This window comes from Hesperophylax consimilis, chromosome 3, assembly GCF_061612785.1.
Source record: "Hesperophylax consimilis isolate HC1 chromosome 3, BYU_Hcon_1.0, whole genome shotgun sequence".
Lineage (NCBI taxonomy): Eukaryota > Metazoa > Arthropoda > Insecta > Trichoptera > Limnephilidae > Hesperophylax > Hesperophylax consimilis.
Genome location: NC_142838.1, coordinates 2,108,110 through 2,128,997, shown reverse-complemented (window position 1 = coordinate 2,128,997; position 20,888 = coordinate 2,108,110). Strand labels below are relative to the sequence as shown.

Below are 20,888 nucleotides of genomic sequence, written 5' to 3'. Positions count from 1 at the left end.
GGTGGCGCGCTGCATTGCTAAAACGCAAAGGCCGCATTTAGGATGCTTTCAGAGGTAAAATCTAGTCAACCCGGCAGAGTCTGCTCAGGATTAAAGTTAGAAGCTTGTCGGCCATCTTTTCGGCTTAAAGTTCTCAAAACCTAACTATGGCCTTGTTCATACACCACGTGGGCTTAGGTCCGCTCAGCAGCTCAGCTATCAAGGATTGCGATTTGAATACAATTTTAGAGGAAAATAATGGATTTTTACAGAAATTTGATATTTGGTGTCTATCCATTAACAAACACATTTTTTAAATTGTGAATACCGCATAAGAGTCTAAATTGCTCCCAACCATCTGGAGCCAGTGAGACTATGGGATCCCAATAATTGGTTGTTATGAGGCCTAAGGTAGGGGGAAAGGGAAGGTGATGGGGTTAAAAGAAGGTGGGGAAGTACCTACATTTATATTCAGATCTGGTTTCAATTCTGAAAAGTGGTGCTTATTGAATATTTTGCACTCTGGAACGCGATCCAAATATGTTCATTTTATTTATCAAAGGACACAAATAATTAAACAAAATTTAAGCCGTAACCTTCGAATTCGCAATCGAGAGCCTTTCCCTTCGAACACGGAGGCCGTCGATTAAACATAATGATAAAGAATATTATTTTTTTCTTGTGAGAGTTATTGCGTCTTTCACGAATCCTTTAAAAATATATGATTAATCTAAGTACTACATTTTGAGTCGGGACGAGCAACTTTGTAATAAAACTTACATAAACAGCCATATAGTCGTAAGGGTTTGTGATAAAACAACTAGTATAACTATTTATCTTTAATTTGACAAATTGGTTTAATGGCTAAAATTGCTCACAAAGACTTAATCAACCTGGCTTAAATTGATGATTTTAATTGTCTTAAATTCAATTTGATTTAAAGTGCTTGCTCAGCAGGAGCATATTATGTTACAATAATAAGCATGCTCATACGTGGATACGTTTGGCTGTAGGTGAAGTGTGTATTACTACAAACTGTGTGGGATGCTACCCGCTCTGCCAGCCGATGCAGAAACGACTAAACGTGTGTATTTCCGCTAAATATGAACATTCTGTCTACTTTGCAATGTTCGAAGAGACTGCGCCTAATTTGCGGCTATTTTCGTAGCACCGGCGGCGCTCAGATTGCCAGGCGGGAGGCGGGGACTAACCTGGTATGCTGTTTTACACAAATACACAGGCATATGACCTGGCGACTCGCAAAATAGAAATAACTATTCATAGGGTATTGATTAAAATGATAAGTTGAGTTACTATTCTGATTTATAAAATAAATAGTATACATTTTATGTTCTTGTACCATTTGCACTTATTTAGAACACGGTTATTTCAGTGCTACAACTGACACTCTTCGTTAATAATATTTGGATGATTTGTATAGCGCCGTTTTTTGTGAAAAATTAGCTCAAGAGCGCCAATCACTTCAAGGTTTCTTAGTTTACTTCAGGCTTTGAGTCCACACATCAGACTGAATATTTAAAAAATCAATACATACAGCAAATATTTTGTACGGATGTGGGCAATTTTATTAATTTGAGTTTTAAATTATAAAATAGATGGGCATTTAAAGTTTTCGAGTTTTCATTGTTTTGGAGGCTGCTTTTAATTTAATGGTAGGTTAATAATAATCACAAAAATGGTCTTTCAGAAGTATTATATTAATAAAATAAAATGTGAAAAAAATCGTTTTTAAAGTCGTAATTTAAATTTATATATGACAAATATGGGTTCCAACATAAATCGATCGTTTGTAATTTAAATAAACCAATCAAAATTATTTATTTATTTATTTAGTGCTTCATCATATTTTTACACGAGGGATATTTTTTTAAGATAATTTCTGTTAACTCACAAATAATTGCCAAAGTTACCTCTGAAATCACGAAAAAACGGCTTATTTCATTGACTTTATTTTACAATTTAAAACAAAAATGAATCAAATGACTCACAGCCGTACTCTTAATATATTTGCGAATGTTAAGTAAAGTTGCCTAAAACCAATTCATATATTTGATTCCCTCTTATTCAAATGAAAAGAAAAGATCAATTGATAGAGGGAATCGGAGAGAGGAAACTAAACCTTTATCTGGTGATGATGTTAATTTCTTTTGAGTCCTGCTGCTTTCTTTAAAATTCCGTGGGTTACTTACAGTTACCAGTTGCCTTCTACGATCACCATTAATGTTAGATTTTCACAACACAACGATGAACTTGGAAATAATATTTGTACTATTAAATGGACTTTTCACGAAATTATTGATACGAGCAGCGAAATAATATGCACTCTTAAACAATATACTTTAAAACTAGGTAATATTTTATTTAAAGTTGTTAATATGAATATTTAAAAAAGATTTTAAAAAAATATATCATTTCTAGGGGGTTTGAAGAAATTTAAAAAAAGTTTTTGTAACCTTTTGCCAGTCGTTCATTATACCTACCTGATATGAACCAAATAGTTTTTAGTGAACGGGTTTTGCGGGTATTGTTAGTCGGGGCGGAGTGAACTTTGAAATAGTTCCACCCTTTGATCCATGGTTCTTGCATAACTTTCTAACGTTACCATCAATTTCTGGTGTGTTACGCTTAACTTGTGATTTATCGACTTAATTTAAGGCGACTACATAACTTGTCCGTACATATTATACACACTCTCGGAGGAAATGGAAAACTGAGTGCCCTTTAAATTGATGAAATATCTAAACCATAATGTTATCCAAACAAGAATTACATATTATTATAAAATCAGACCAGGTGTTCATGTCCAACTATATAAAGTTTCACCTGTTAAAAAATGTTATTTTACTTTGTTACTTAATACGGGCAAAATATATTTATAATAATAGTATAACACAGCGCACTTGGGGTAATTTTTCACAAAACGGCGTTGTACAAGTTTTTCAATTATTATTGTTAACTCTCATAAAATATTTACCCTTTCACAGTGGGATAGCCTCAAAAGTAGATATTCTTCATTATTCACACAAAGGTTGTACATAATGTACATTTGTATGAAATCTAAGAGAATCTCACACTAAGTAACCAATCTGCACATAACACGTCTTCTAAAGACCGATTCATGTATCATTTTTCTTTCAGATGAATTGAATAGCTGCGAAAAGAAAAGGAAAAATTACTACAAAAGCGTTTCGGGAGTTATCTAATTAACCCAATATTTACTGTAACAACTTTTTACAATCATTGGCAATATTTTCTTCGAGTAAATAATAATTAATGGTACCTTTGTCTGGAGTGATTACAAAGCTTGCAAATCATGAAGGTAGAAAGATATTTGGCGTTTGAGTATTTTTTGATGTTCCAAAAGCAAAATTTAAAACTAATTAAATAAACAAATTCAGCAGCTTTCAATATACCTAGGACATTTCGTTTTTGGTAAATTTAATCTATCCAGGTAATAATCTCATTTACAAAGTGTACCTATGTTAGTGTATCTTCGTAGACATAGATAGAAAACGTTGTTTTATCACGTAATAATAAATTCCATCCACATAATTATTATAAAAGATAACATAAAGCATTCCAATGCTTCATTCGAAGAGAAATATTTTCAAATGTTGATGTAAAATTCCTTGCAGGTTAATAATAAAAGCGCAATTAAGCTACGACATGTTCAGATAAAACCACGAACCAAACTCCTGAGTAACCTCCCCATCCCTCACTCCTCCATCAGTCGGCTCTCGAGGGTTGCTCCAATAGTCGATGGGGTTGTTTATTGTATGAAACTAAACAAAGGCTTTTTCATATGCTAATTTCTTGCCCGATATCAAAATAAAGGTTGGATTATCCTCGATCTGTCCATACATAATATGAATGATCTGCTGTTTTAGTTCTCAGTTTCCACACAATTTTATTTGAATAATAATTATAACCCGAGGCTTAAGTGCTGACGAAGGGATACGGACTTAATAATGGAGCGGGTGTTGTGGGAGATTATAGTTTGGGAATAAAATTATTGTTATTTTCCTAGTTTTGACGCAGTTTGCTTAAAATATACGAAATAAAATTTATCGACGAAACAATTAGCACATGAATAATCCTATTTAAAGTGTATAGTATTACGGTTTCCACTCCCACAAAATCCCATCTAAGAAAAAACATCAACGTAAAGTAATTTTGATATTTGTGTCGAAGAATTGTGACGAAAATGTTTAAATTAAGATATTTAAAAATTTTTTTTTTTCAACGTCCGTCACAAAAACCTTTTTGTAAGCAACATTTCGTCTACAAAACAGACAGTTTGTCTTGAAAGGTAATTAAAAGTTGAATTTGGAATCAAAAATTTATAAAAAAGTTTTCCGCAAACTCCTCTCAGCCCCCCTCCCCATTATGAGCTTTCCTCCCTCTTATTTCGAATACAAACCTCTCGCGTGACATCGGCGCCGCTCGGCAGTTTCCGCCTGTGCTCGGGCCCGACCGTCAGCGGCCCCGAACACAACCTCACGTCGACCGCCGTGTTTTCATTTCCAGCATTTATGTGTCTATTATTGTTTTACTTGCGGTGTAAGCCAACGGATATAACTGTAAGGGTTACATTTTGACCGCGGAAAGTCTCCGGATCGATTCGGCACTCGCGATCCCGCATTCGAACTGAAATAACTTGTCAAAAAGTGAGTTTAAAGATAATGACGTTTTCAAAAGTGTTTTTTTAGTGTTAAACTTATTTCTGTTTGTGTGCGACGTTCGTACAAGTTAACCTAACTTTAGTTTGCGAGCTCGGGCATGCGTACTGGCTGAGTGCGGCTTTCAGCTTGTTATGGTTTATAATAATTCGGTAGGGGAACACTGCGATGTTGTAATATGGCTTGTTGTGGTTGGCGTGGACGCACTAGATCTCTACTTATCTCTACTACTAGTCTCTGTTGTTGTCGTGGTTAGCCCATTGTGGGGAACTAGCAAGACCACTGGATAGTAATATATGACACTGATCGTTCGGTTTTGCGTCATGGAAATAACAAGGGTTTAAAAATGATGGAATATTTTCTTCCAAACTCTAGCTTTTAAACATGTTGTTGGGAACAAACCTAATAAAGCGCTTTAATCTCTTTCACGATCTTACATTTTACAATATAAGTATATCTGTATTTTAGTTTTTTATGTGATATGCCATTAACAGGAAGTTACTGTGCTGTTTTTATTTGCGGAGCTGAAATGTTCACAAAACATCTGCAAACAAGGGTGTGGGGTCAATAAAGGTTGCAGTCGAATTAACCCTTTTTAAAGTACGTCCAACATACTTCGGAAAGGTTAATTTCAAAGCTTATGCTATATCTACAAACAGAATTATATCAGGCACCGATCCCCTTGCCTGTGAATAAGAAACACCAATAAAACCCCAAACTTCTAATACAGACGTACTTTAATTAATTATTTGGGAGAATACCTTTAACTTTTTGTGAACAACCTTATTATTTTATTGTTCTAAGTAAGGGTTAGTTTGCATATACATAATCAGGGTGAGTATTTTGAAAAATTATTTTTTAACGATCTTCTCGAAACCTCGGTTCTTATTTTTCCCGTTAACTTAAATTTTGAAAAACGTAATGATAACAATAAAATACATTTTGATGGATTAATAAATATAAGAAGAGCAGTCCAAGGTCGAAAAGAAAAAAAAAATAAGTGATCAACGTTTTCCAACATTACAAAGAAGTACAAAAAGATATTTGAATATCAATTTTTTCGATTTCCTTATTCAAATGAGTTTTTCATTTATTCCAAATCGACTAAAATTATTGATCCGTTCAAATCGAGTAAAACCTCTCATTTAGTATTCAAATGAGTTACAAACCTTTGACGACTGTGATTTTAAAATATTTTTTTAAAGTTATAATAATTGTAAAAGACGGCAACAGCCTGGAGGAGGTTTTCCAGAAAAACAACAAGTTTAATTTCGGGATTTTCGCGTTTTGCTTAATTTAAAGGAAATTCGTGATATTGATTCTGAGAAACCACAAAAGACTTTGGAAATTAGATTTACGACAGCTTTAATTTTCTTGAATTCTCAATCTGGTTTTGCCTGATATCGAGGTTTACAAAACATCAAAGCTTTAAAAGCACATTTCCACGCCATTGTGAATGAACGGTATTTTCTGGTGACTTAATAATCCAATCTAAACCTTCGCAGAAATGTTATTTGTGAGACTAATTTTAAATGCCTCGTCTACCTTTTCTATTCCAAACTCATTAATACAGTATCTTGTTACTAATACCAGCTGAATATTGAAAGTGAAAAGTTATCCCTTCCTAACCTTGAACAAGCGTAAACGCGTTTGAAATGTCGTTTGCAATATTAATTTAAGCTTACCAGAATGCTCTTTTTGATCTCACTTTTTATTTTATATTTAATCATATTTACATAGAAGTAGGTAGGGCAAAATATATATTTTTAAATAATCATCATAAACTCAATAATAATTTCTAAAGTTATCTGTAAGATTGTGAAAAATCCATTTTTTTACTGACGTATGCTTTATATTTTAAAACAGAAATAAAAAAATAACTCACAATCTTACTAATTATTTGCTATAATTTTGACAAAAAAACAGTTTAATTGGGTAATTTGGCATCACATCCAAAATTAAGTTTTGCATGAAAAAGGCTGCGTAGCCGTTCCTCTTAATAATCATCATTTGTCTCTCTGTTTAATGCTCTTTTTGTTAAATAACATTCAAATTGTCTCACCTGACGGCACTAGCAGACTTTTAATGTTATGAAACAAAACAAAAATATACATTACGTGCGTATGTTGTATTTTTCAAACAATTAAATCCAACATTTTCAGGAATTTACATGTTAAATTTTCATTTTCAAATACACAACTTTCAGACTGTTTTTGAAAATATTTCAATAATCATTTATCAATGGATTTACAAATATTAATAACCGCCGCGTTACTTCACCTGTAAACAAACCTAAGGATGTTATTGTGTAAAACAAAACTTTTGGGAACATCAAACACAAGATTGGTGTAGAATTTCATATCTTCAAATTCTTGAAACTCTAAATCCTATCTTATACATTTCATCAGAAACAAAAGAAAACTAAACATCTGAGTTACCACGTTTGTTGGATTAATAATCTATTCATGTCAAACAAAGGATTTTCATTTGGTTAAACAGAAATAAGTAAAATTGAACTTGTCAAATTCGTCGAAGAAAAGGTTATTTTTACTGCCGCCTTTCTTCAATCGTTCCCAAGGATCGGATTGAAAAAGATTCGTGGTTTTACCGTTGACCTTTGATGTGAAAATATTTTATTTTGAACCCACCTTTTACACTCTTTGTATATAAAATGTCGGAGTTTTATTTTACGAGCCATGTTTTGAATTCACCAATTTCATTCACCTGATTTACTTTTCCAATACTTTTATTGCTTCTCTTTTACCTGCCATACAAGTTGTTAATCAGTTCAATTTAAACACATTGATAAAATGTATTAAAAGAAGAAGGGAAATCGTTTTAATCCACAAGTTTTTACAACACATATCAATTTTATCCCACAGTGGATAGCTATTTTTTTTTAATTTACCAAGAAAATTTCGTCTGAAAGCTTATCACTTTATGATGTCATTATTTATTAAATTAAAACACAAATAACTTTGTTTACATCACTTTGTGATATCATTATTTATTATATTAAAACACAAATAACTTTGTTTACATAATTTTAATATATATATATATATAACATATACTTGTTTTATGAAAAAAAGTTCACCTCATCAGGTAAAGTATTATATATAAAGTAAGTATTTATAAGTATATACTTGCTCCTGATGTGGTGAACTTTTTTCACGAAACATGTAGAGGTTATATATATATTATTGTTATGTAAACAAAGTTATTTGTGTTTTAATATAATGAATAACAAATCGTGGAAAACTATGAATTCGCGGCCATGGCATGTACTTTAAAAGGGCAGTAAAATACTATATAATCAAATCGTCAATTTGTTTCAATCATATTCGAATATCACATAATTCATCGGGACAGTCAAAATGTATTCGATCCGTATAATTTGCCGGATGATTCCGCCCGCTGAGAAACGACAGCGCTCCACCCAATAGTGCGCCCAATTTTCCGTCCAAATTCCCCTCCCCAGACAGACAAAGTCACATTAAGGGCACATTAAATTTAATACAAAGTCGTTATTTCTAATTCCGAACAATATTTTCCCAACAGAATCCCAATGATGGAATACGATAGCGGGAAATTTCATATTGGTCAAAATTGGTGAATTTTGTGAGGTCGAGATTTCACCATCGGCTTATCACGAGTTGTAGATTATCTTTCAAACAGCATAAATAATAATATCATATTTTATGATATTATCTTTCTTCAGCTTCAGAAGCAGAATTTAATCTCACTGAAAATAGTGTTATTTTTCAAGAGCTCAGCTTAGGCCAGGTGTTTGGAGATTCTTATACTTACAAGTCGTAGAAAAAATTTCTTCTTGAGAAATATCATTTCGAATGGATTTCTCAAGTTCTAGATCATAATCTTCAGGTTTTAGAGAAAGATCAACACAATGTATGGCTGTACAAATAGACAGTGTTGTGTGTCTGGTAATATTTCCAGTTCACAGGCCAAATTCATCAATATCGATTCACAGACTAAACGCTGGTGAATAATATTTCAATTTTAATTTAGTTTAACAACTACCATTGCCCCGTCCCTCCCCCTCTGAGATCTACCCAATTTTAATTTAGTTTAACAACTACCATTGCCCCGTCCCTCCCCCTCTGAGATCTACCCAATTTTAATACACGCACGTCCTACTTTTATAATGTGGAAAATTGGCAAGACTTGTTATTTTTTCCATATTCTATAGAGAGTAAAATATTTTTTCACTGTGGGAAACTCGTAAAATATGAATGACATTGCAAAGCGAAACAAAAACATTTTTTGGAAATAATTACGCATTTTTTATTATTATTATATAAGGGGAGATACTACTTATGCTGACAAAATAGAGTTAAAATAATTTATGTATTTTATTAAGTTAACATAAATATGATAAATATGATAAATATGGGTTATGTTAAAGTATTTGATTTGAAGTCTTAAAAACCGTGAAAAGTAAAATGTTTGTTTGTCTCTGAAAAGAAATGTAGGCAAAATAAAACCCTTATCATTTTTATTCTTTTTTTATTGAAAGATGACGTCTTGTTTGCTTAATTCTTGAGAGGAAAATAGACGGAGCATTCAAAGAATACCTTCACTCTGGGGAGCAAGTCGCAGTCATATTGTTCTTTTGAATAAATACATCTTCTATTTGCTGTGGAATTGAAAGCAAATTTAATATATCAGAGGGAAAGCTGGCTTTGTAGATTATGGTAGGACGCTGGAAGAAAGATGTGTCTGGATTGGACTGGTTTGGATGTCTGTTCCCTGTTCCCCGTTCCCGGTATGTCAGATGTGCTGCGTAAGATTCCTTTGGTCAATTATATTATTGTTAATAGAATCGTACATCTGTTCTCTCTTTAAATGAATACTTCTAGAATTCAGAAAGCATGGAAATAAATATGATTATGATCTAGGAGAGAGAAAATAAAGCTCTTTGTAAGGATTACATAAACTTAATAGAATAACGTGTGTTTCATAAGATATGAATTCTAGATGAAAAATTAACTATTTTTGTGTCGATTTTCATACAAATTAAGATGGCGGATGTTTTGTCATTTTTAATTTAACGATATTATGCGGAAATGTAGAATGTTTAATTCGTTTTATTTTTAAAATATTGATAAAAAGTCGGTGTGTTTACTGATTGTGAATGTGTATTATTGTTTGATATTATGAGTTTTGCATAAATTTACATTGATTTGTTGACAATAACGGCAAAGGCATAATGTATTTTGATAAGCAATTTTTTGACGATTTGCTACCGTCTGAAAAAAATATTTCTTCTATAATGGTAAACTGTTTGTATGAAATCGTTAGTGTGAAAACAATGGTCGTTCAAAGCAAATATTTTTAATATGGGATCCGGAAAGCTTCCGTATGGGGATCGGTATGAATAAAATTATCGTGTAAAACGCTCATAACTCTGTGTAATGAAGTATTGTTTCGTTGTTCAGCAATAACCGTCGCGTCGTGAAATGTACATCAATCCCATCATGAGCTTTGAACATGTATTTTTTTAAAGACGTGATAATGTATTGTTATAAAAACCTATGAAATGCTCTTTGTATCGTTCATCATATTTGTTTTAAGCATCTACTTCTCTTTCTTACCTTACGCACAACGTTTTTTTCTCTTTGGTTTAATGCCTTAATTTTGAATTTCTGTATTCCCTTAGTCCCTTTGCAATAAAAGCTTGATCAGTCGTAATAAAGGTTTTACTGCAGAATGAAATATATTTTATACTAACTCCTTTTTTCAACGTATCGTAAAGTCGTTTCAGAGTTTCACATTTTCAATAAAAAGTTGAATAATTTAAATGATGGATTTAATCATTAAAAAACGAATTTTTATTATATCACCGCATTAAAAAAAAAATAAAAAAGTGAATCCCGCTGAGATTTTGCAAAACTTAAACATTATTATGTTATTTGAAAACATTGGTTTGAAAATGATTGTGTAAGTAGGAAATGTTTTTCATTAATAGTTTTGCTTTTATGATTATTCTATAACCTTCTCGAGACAAAATCAACATATTTGCAAACTTCAAATGTCCTTGTTTGTATACCGCCAGGAAGTGACCATAAGATCCGAGCAGGTACCGCCCCCCGGGAGAGGCGTGCATTCACATTCAGAATATTAATTTTGCAATCCATACTCCCCTCTGCCCTCCTTTAACTTCATCAAGTTTCTTAGTTTGAGTTGTTCCAAATTCTATCGTCACTTGATGACAGTCAAATTAATAATCAGTGCCAATTTAATTTTTTTAAATTCGAACAGTCCTCGATCAACGCTCACTCTCGGCTCGTTTCAGATTTTAAGCAAATGAAGATCAGCTGAAAAATAAAATTATTATTTTGCTTAACGACAATTTTTCGGTAAAAATGAATATTTAAAAAGTATTTTTTCCAACTGGATTCTAAGAGCAACGCAATGTAGAATGTTACCTATTCCCAAGAGGGAAGTCGGGCACTTTTCAACCATTTTATGTACTTAAAAAAAATTATTACTGTATATTTTTTACTTTTTCATAAGACATGTTAAATAAATATTTAAAAAACATACATGTCATATTGTTTACTTAGTCCTCCTTATCCTAGCTATTTTGTATCGATATTTTTTTAAATAATGGTGAGTTATTTTTCTTACCCTCCCCACATCCTTCAACTTAACTTCACTTGAATAATAATTTGTCCCACTTGCTTCTGATAGATGAGATTTTTTTGCCATTAAAAAAATAATGTTAACCTTCTAAAAGTTAATCGTGTCAAAAGCTTGTGTAAAGTAGTGGCACGCCACTGTCCTAACGTGAGGGTCCTTGAGCATCCCTGTCGGGATAATCTGGTTTTCCGGATGGCCAGCATCCCTTCCGCCAACATTTTGGAGTTACCGCACACCAGGGTTTATTTTCAACCCCAATGCACACAGAATTGCTAAACGATATGATATTCATTAAGATGAATTCGTATGTTTTTCGCAAGGAGACCGAACGTCTATTTGGTCCCGGTGCTCCTCAATTTATTTTTCGGTAGATTTGCGGTTTGTGAAATGGTAAATTTAGTTTCTCTTTATAATCATATTAAACTTGAATTATTACGGTCATTTTGAAACAAATAGTTTACTTATATTTACGTATTTGTTTACTTATACATAATATCTACCGACTTCACGGAGAAAAAACGACTATCGCTAATTTATTAAGAATCTATTCAAGTTATTAGTAATACGGTTAAAAACGGGACGTTTCTTGATAACTTTAAGTAAATTCCTAATAACGAAGAATTATTTTTTCATCCAAACAATTCAACTATTCCTGCCTGAAATCGTTAAAATTTCGAAAAAGGAATTAACCTTTTTACATCTAGATATGTAGAATCACCTCTCTTTACTCCCTATACAAACTGAAAAAATCATTAAGTTTTTTCCTTTTTATATAAATCGTTCGTCGGATTATGATAATATTCATTGTTTTAAACAACATATTTAAATTTAACAAACGAATACCCTATATTTTGATATGATTGTTTTTGTAAATGTGCGTAATTTTCCTCTCGAGGTTAAAAAAACAATAAGTTTTTTATTAAATTATATAATTTTAAAACTTGTTATTTCCAGCAGCCAATACGACGACCACCTACTGTTAAAAATAAACAAGTGTTTTCCTGTTGAATAAAAATAACATTACCGTGTTTATAAACAGTGTTGTTTTGGAGATTCAAAATGAGCGCGCTGCAGATTTTGTTTTACTTCGTTATTTCGTTTTATTTTCCTGAAACAACTGAGAGCTGCTACGTTTTCCCAAACGGTAAGTCAAAAATTTGTTTTCAATAGAACTGGAGTTTGTTCCCCGGTAAAGTTTGGTAATATTCGATGCGTTTCCTGAAAAATGTATTACAGCTCTTAAAGCATATTTGATAATAATATATCGAGGTGATCGGGAACTATGGCGTAATATATGGATTGAAATTCTTCATGTGTACTGAGATATTCACTAACGTGCTATCGTGCTTCATTAGACACAAGTTTATAAGCGGCACCACGACATCATCTTGATGGTATTTTGTTCACATGAGTGAGATGAAATATTTATGAAACAAGCGAATCGTTGCAAATGCAAACGATCCGAGGGTAAAGTGCATTATCGGGGGGTTACACGATAGTTCAAGTAAAAAAGATACGTTATTTTTGTTGAAAACTCATTCTTCAATGGAAAAAAGTTGTTAATCATTTTTACTTCTACCATCATGTAGATGGTAGTATCTTTCTTAGTTAGTGCCCTTCACCCCCGGATACCTCACGTCGTATGCAGTCTTCACGTCGGGAGCACATTTGGGAGCGTTGTTCGCAACATAAATGATCAAGATATGTAGGTAATTACTATGGTGATTGTTCGTTTTAGAATATTTAGGTTATTACTATGGTGATTGTTTGTTTTAGAATATTTAGGTAATTACTGTGGTGATTGTTCGTTTTAGAATATTTAGGTAATTACCGTGGTGATTGTTCGTTTTAAAATATTTAGTTAGTTACTGTGGTGATTATGTGTTTTAGAATATTTAAGTAATTATTATGGTGATTGTTCGTTTTAGAATATTTATGACGAGCTCCAAGTAAATTTTTGAATAGGTAGTGAACAATAATTATTATGGGTAGAATTGAACTGGGATATCTAGGAGCAGTTACACGCTTGGAAGGAAGGTTATTAAAAGTAAATGAACACAACAGTCACACGCTTTTATAGAAATATTCACCAGTCTCTTTCATACATTTAGACGTTTCCTTAGTTGCTCTGGCTCCAGGTAATTGTAACACGTTTTTTGTGGAACCGCACAAGAGTTTCAACCGTTCTGGAGCCAGTGAGACTATGGCATCCCCAATTGGGGTATGTTGTGAGGCTTAAGGTAGTGGAGAGAGGAAGGAGTTGGGAGAGAGGAAGGTGAGAAAGTACCTGGCTATTGAGATCTGGTCATCAAACACGGCCAAAGGCAAATCTGAATACTGGTCTTACATCAGACCGATACAGATAGTGTCTTCCACTTTGGAACGTTCCACAAATATAGCACATATTATTTTGTATGAGTAAATTGTGAAATGACACTAACTATTCAAATAAAATTCATTTTAAACCCGCGACCTCCGGTTTGCGAGTCGAGAGTCGAGAGCCGTACCCCTCGTCCGCGGAGGCCGTCTATATAATACAATATAATACACCACTTGCTTGATATATTCTATTTTTCTTTAATAAGATATCGATGGACACATTTTGAAATATATTCATTATTTATACATTTTTTCTTATTTCAATTTGCTTTAGACGTTTGCATGGGCTTAATATAAAAATGAATACTACTAGCTTTTTAAAAAACCTTTTTTTTAACTTTGTATGTATAAAATAACCAATAATGTTAAAATATTTATGAAGTAGCCAGAATATTTCCATTATCTTGGCAGTGAAACCACATTATGAAGTAAAAACCCGAGCTACGGTGGTTTTGGAACTTAATATTGAGTATATTTAACGAACCTTATTCACGGACACGTAGAAGCCGTATTGTTTGGCACTGAGCGGCAATTTCTTTGTGCGGTAGACTTGCAGGCTGTATCCTGTATGCAGGCTGTATAGCTGGCGTACATTATTAACCGTGTTGAGCGACGGTGCAGCTCTTCTATGGGACCTTTCTTCGCGGATACCAATTGCTTCACTTTGTTACGCAAATATTTTATGAAGGAATTTATATATAGTTTGAAACATACCTCTGCGAATTTTTATTTTTACTTTAATTATTATTGTTGGGGAAAAAACTTTTGCCAAAAACTGGAACCAAAAACGTCCGAAGACAATATGGAACAATTAATTTTAAAGTCAGAGTAGATTAAGAGTAAGACTAACATCAGAGTATATGTGATATGGTGTGAGTGTAAATGAAGCAAGGTGTGTTTGCTGAGACAGAGTACTGTGGCAGTCTATCCTCTCTGCCCATACCTACGAGGAACGGTGTGATGGTTAGTTAGTTTGTTATTTGAACTTAAATCATGTCTTTACTGTTACTTATTAAATTATACAATTTTTCTTCACTTGTGTACGGGACGTGTTTGCCTGCACAAGAAAAAACTGTAAAATATAAGCACCGGCACACATTTACCTTTGTCCTTTGTAATGATTCAAATAAAACACTTGAGGTATTTCATTTGAATCGTTACAGAGTTATTTAAAATACCATAAAATGCAAGAAATATCGACTCTTGTAATATGTTTGCATAAACGAATGCGTCTTGAGAAAGACGATATATTCGACAATTGTAATCTGCATTTTAAAAAGAACACCTTTATTAAGACGATTGGTTTTTATTGCGTCTTGAGAAAGGCATATATTCGACATTTGTAATCTGCATTTTTAAAATAACGCCTTTATAAAGACGGTTGGTTTTTATAACGGGTGCACTTCTTGTATCCCTCCAGGCTGAGTCGGTAACGGCTCTGCGGGGCGCTGGCTGCCGGGCTGGTTCAGTAGGCAATGGCAGATCCCCTCTCCGAAGCTAGCTGTTGGGAAGGCTCAGTCGGTAACGAGTCTGCGACATTGGAGCCAGTGAGCAGGCCGGCTCAGTAGGCAACAGTAGATCCCCTCTCCGAGGCTGGCTGTTGGGAAGGCTCAGTCGGTAACGACTCTGCAACATCGGGGCCAGTGAGCAGGCTGGCTCAGTAGGCAACAGTAGATCCCTTCTCCGAGGCTAGCTAGCAGGCAGGTTCAATAGACAGCGGAAGTGGAGCGGGGGGGAACCGGATTGAAATCAAATACAGCGAGTTAGTTCCCAGGTAGCGAAGCGAGTATGAGCAGAACAGACAGCGGTAGGTATTGCTCGGTCCAAGGCTCGAAGCGGAATGCCAAGGACCGGTTTTTGCGGCGTATTTATAAGATTAATTACGACCGTGTCACCGACTCTTGTATCATATCAAATTCCTGTAACGAGCTTTGCTTTTTTTTTGCTATGAAGCTCGCCACGTTGTAGGATTAAATTTGTTTATTTCAGAAATATGGGAATATTTTATAATATTAGACCTTGTCTACCGCTGTCGTTTGCCAAAACCACGTCGTCGCAATATTTTTTATTTAGTTATAATAAGACATATTCTACAAGATAAGTGGTCAAATGTCTGTAACATTTTCAGAGTTTCGCTGAGTACATAATTATCTTACGTGTAACATATTTTATTTCTATTCGAGCTTATTTAATTAACTTGTAAGTATCTTTGTATAAAACTATTTAGTTAACATTGTCTCATATTAATATAGAAAAGGCTTGCAAATTCTAGTATTTTTTCTAAATCTCTCATTGTCTGTTGACGGCAGAGCGGGTTTTTTCTTTCAGCCAATGAGCGCTTGCTTCGCGAGAGCAAGATGGTTGCGTGCGTTAAGGCGAGACAACTGCTCTCCCATTTAGCATGATAAAATTTACTGTTGAACGGCAGGGCAGGTTTTTAAACATGAGTTATCTATTTGTAGGGCAGGTTTATCAACATTAGTTTTTATGGAAGGTTTTACAAAGATTTCGACAGTGGTAAATATGATGGCATTTTGTTGTGTTTGTTATATTTGATGTACATGTTATATTTATGATGCTGATGACGTTTAATACAACTTGTATTTAGTATTTGAGTACTTGGGAAGATTTGCCAAATCAATTTTTTACAAGAAAACCTTTGTAGAAATTATAAAGTCATAATTTTTCGGGTAAATTAATTTTTCTAAGAATTCCACGTAGGTATATAAAAAAATAAAGTTATCAAATTTGACGCACTCCCTTTCCTCCTACGTCTTAGGTTATTATGTTTTTGTGTAGAAAAAATAGTGCTACCTACTTAAAAAGAACTTAAGTATACATTTATACTAGTAACGCATACCAAATACTCTAGAATATTACTAATACGTCCAATACAATAAAATATTGGCAGTATTTAAAAGTATTGGTTGACTCTGCACCAATATTTCATGTTTTCATCTTCAAAAACATGAAAAAAATTATAAAATCGCTTTAAACCTTTCAAACTAACTATGATTAGATAAGTGACAACATGAATAAAAGCCTACGATTATAAATAAAACAAAAATAAGGCACCTGATGTAAAAAAAACCTTGTTGTTCAACCTTGTGGAACAAGCTTTTAAAGTTTTTAATGAGTTTTTATTATTCACAATGTACATTTGTTACGTATAATTTTTTTTATAAAATTAGCGACCGGTTTCGACACGTCCGTGTCATTAACTAGCTATTTTAAAACAGCTAGTTAGTTAGTTAGTTAGCTAGTTTTAAAATAGCTAGTTAATGACACGGACGTGTCGAAACCGGTCGCTAATTTTATAAAAAAATTTATACGTAACAAATGTACATTGTGAATAATAAAAACTCATTAAAAACAAAAAATGTCTAGAAATTGTTACATAGTGAATGCCAAAGAAATACAAAAAAAAGCTTTGAAAGATTGGTATTCACGGCAATCTTTATCGTTGGCTCTCTTCTTATATCTCCAACCGTAGTCAAATAGCAGTGGTTGCTGGATTTAAATCCGACTCTGTTGCTGTTACATCGGGAGTTCCTCAAGGCAGCCTGTTAGGACCATTACTATTTAATATCTATATCAATGATATTGGTCACTGCTTTTTATACTCGCAGACCATCCTATATGCAGATGATATGAAAATCTTCTCACCTATAAACTCTATCGAAGACTGTCACAATCTGTAAAAGGATTTACAACGTTTAAACGCGTATGTTAATGCCCATTGTCTGGAATTAAATATATCCAAATGCTTCATCGAACGCTTTACTAGAAACAAAAACATATTTAGACACGAATACTAGTTTAATCATCAACCTCTATCTACCAAATAAGAAATTAAGGACCTTGGGGTTATACTTGATAGTAAACTGAATTTCAGTAAACATATTTTATTTATTTATTTTATTTATTTCATTTTATTAACGCCTAGAAGGCTTTTACATATACATGTTAAGGGTTTTGTTGTTCAGTAGCATTATAAAATATTTTAATTACATAGCATAATAAATTGAGTATGAACTTACATAACAATGTGTAGGGTTATTGTTATGGTGTTATTATTTTATAAACATAAGCAAGCAAAGTTTATTGTACAAAGTACGTCGCGTCGGTTGAATATTTTACAGAACATAGGTTAAACTAATACATAAACTTGAGAAAAATATAACAGATATAGGTAGGTAGTTAAGTAGATACAATTCAAGTATATAGTTACGGTGTTATTGGAATTTGGACAATGAGTTCGATAAGTTTATATAAATATAGTGTAGTTACAAGAGTACAATAATGTAAGTAGGTAATACACACAAGACAAGTAAGTTTGTTATTATTATTATAAAGATAAACACTACAGTTTGTTGTAAACCATCTTTGTAATCATCAATCTTTATTTTGCCCGATTGGGAATTTTACAAAACAAAGCTTAGTTAATGAAACAATAAAATATGCGTTTGAAAAAAAAATAAATTATGAATCTGTTACAAACATTCTAGTATACTGTATTTTAGTTTGTATACTGATTGGTGATGATAAACATCAATTGAGCTATACTTATTACCGAGTATGTGAAGTCTTTGAATAGGTCTTTTTGACGGCCGGCATAGTCCAGTGGTAACGCATTGGACTGCCATTCCGAAGGTCGCGGGTTCGAACCCGGCGTGCGCAAATAAATTTTATTTGATTGATTTGTGTTATTTTCACAATTAATTAATTAAAATAATATATAGTATATTTGCGGCACGTTCCAGAGTGGAAGATACTCTCAGTATCGCCCTGGTGTAAGACCACCATTCAGAATTGAAACGTTGCTCCAAATGGCTTTAGCCGTGTTTAGTGACTAGATCTGAATAGCCAGGTACTTCCCCACCTTCCTCTTTCCCTTCCCCACTTACCTTCAGCCTCACAACATCCCCCAATTGGGGATGCCATAGTCTCACTGGCTCCAGACGGGAGCAGTTGGGACTCTTGTGAGGTATTCACTATAAAAGGTGAGTTTTGAAAATAATTGTTAGCAGATATGGGAACATTATATAGAGCGGTCTGTCGAGTGTCGCGCGTAGGTACACGGAGCGATATAAGACTCGTCAAATCAATGGCGTCCAGTCTGCCATTCGAAATTTTGAAAAGAGATACTAAGTCGCACACTGTGCGTCTCAATGATAAATCGGTTAAATTTAGTAAGTTCATGAGGAAAGTGTAATTAAGATATTCGTTTGGAATTCCTAATTTATAATTAATAAATCGCAGAAATTTATGTTGCACTCTTTCAATTTTTAATTGGTGAATCTTATAAAATGGAGACCAGATTGTTGAATTATACTCTAGATTACTTCTAACTAAACCAGTGAATAGCAGTTTGAAGGAATTTATTAATTTAAAATCTTTCGCTGTCCTTAATATAAAACCCAAACATTTCATGGCCTTGTTGGTTATTTCGTTTATATGAGGAACAAATGTTAGTTGCCTGTCAAAAATAATACCAAGATCCTTAATATTCTCAACTCTTTTTAGGAAAATGTTGTTGGTGCTATATTGATGCGTAATGGGATTTTTGATTCGGGCAAAAGTTATCGTTTGACATTTATCAATATTGAGAAATAGTTCATTGTGGGTGCACCACTCTTGTAGCCTCACAAGATTAAATTGTAGTACGTAACAGTCATGAATATTTGTAATGGTTTTATAAATTTTGAGATCATCTGCAAATAAGAGAATCATGACTCCTTCAAAAACCGTAGTTATATCATTGATAAACAATAAAAATAGTACTGGTCCTAAATGAGACCCCTGTGGGACGCCGGTAAAGACTTCGAACTGGTGTGAATAGTGTGAGTTGAGTTTAACACATATTTTTCTTTTATGCAGATAACTCTCAAACCATCTCAAAATATTCCCTGTTATTCCAAGGGCACTAAGTTTATGTATGAGAATTTTATGTGAGACTTTGTCGAATGCCTTACTAAAGTCAGTATACACTACGTCTGTTTGAAGACGCTTTTGCATTGTATTAAATAGGTATTCCTGATAGATCATCAAGTTTGTAAAAGTAGATCTTTTTGCCATGAAACCATGTTGACGATGTGAAATAACTTTGTTAATCTCAGGTGAGAGTTTAGAAAGCAGAGCAGATTCAAATAGTTTAGGGATTGACGATTGGATACATATAGGTCTATAGTTAGAGATATCTGATCTATTTCCTTTCTTAAAGATTGGAAATAGAAAACTGGTTTTCCATTTTTGTGGAAAGGTACCAATTTTTAGAGACAAGTTAAAAAGTTTAGTTAGAGGTAATGTTAAAACTGATAAGCATTTTGATAAGAAAATTGGAGGAATGTTATCGGGACCAGCCGATTTATTAATATCAAGGGATTTTAATTTAGTTCTAATATCGCTTTCTTTGAATATACATTGGCTAAAATCGATCTTGTTGTCATTGTTAGCTGTAGTTGTATCGAATAATGGAGAGTTGTTTGCAGTATCATAGACTTTGCTGAAAAATTCAGCAAACAGATTGACGACTTCTTGGGGGGTATCGGCCATTTTATTATCTAAATACATGTTTGACGGAATACTAGAGTCATTATTATTGAGCATGTTCGCAAATTTATAAATGTTCTGAGGATTAGCTGCTGCCAATTCTTCGCAGTTTTCGATACACCTTTTGTAACATAACTTGGACATATTTTTAGTTGTCTTTCTTAGTTCACAAAATTTTACATAATCTTTAGGATCACGTGACGATTTATAAACTTTATGAGCAATTTTTTTGTCTCTAATTATTTTAATAAGGTCGTTGCTAAACCATTTTGGGTAGTTGTGCACAGTGATTTTAGTGACGGGTACAAACAATTCAATTGCATTATTTAAAATTAAGTAAAATTTGTCTACCATTACATTTAGGTTTTCTTCAAAGTCAAGAAAGTTCCAGTCAGTAGACAATAGAAGATTTGTGATTTGCTTAAAATCAACTTTGAAAAAGTTTAATTTTGTTGATGGAGATGGATTTTTTTCTATTTTTGAACTGTAGCATTCGATCGTTAAAGGAGGGTGATACTTGTCGATTGGGAGAATATCTTCAGCAGATGCGGATACTTTTACAGAAGAAGAATTGGAAAACACTAGATCGAGAAGACGAGCGTTAACATTGTAGAC

The 20,888-nt window shown here is 33.2% G+C and overlaps 1 protein-coding gene across 3 annotated transcripts in view; it reads left to right on the top strand.

The window, feature by feature from the left end:
• Nucleotides 1-20,888, top strand: part of LOC149424825 (agrin-like) — a 236,183-nt gene that overhangs the window by 104,744 nt on the left and 110,551 nt on the right. Inside the window, exon 1 of one of the 3 annotated variants that reach the window (XM_089650821.1) lies at nt 12,310-12,486. The exons of the other annotated variants lie outside the window; for them this stretch is intronic. Within the exon in view, the coding sequence (XP_089506947.1) occupies nt 12,402-12,486 (85 nt within the window). The 5' untranslated portion in view covers nt 12,310-12,401. Of the gene's footprint in view, nt 1-12,309; nt 12,487-20,888 lie in introns of those variants that run through there. 3 annotated transcript variants of the gene reach the window in all.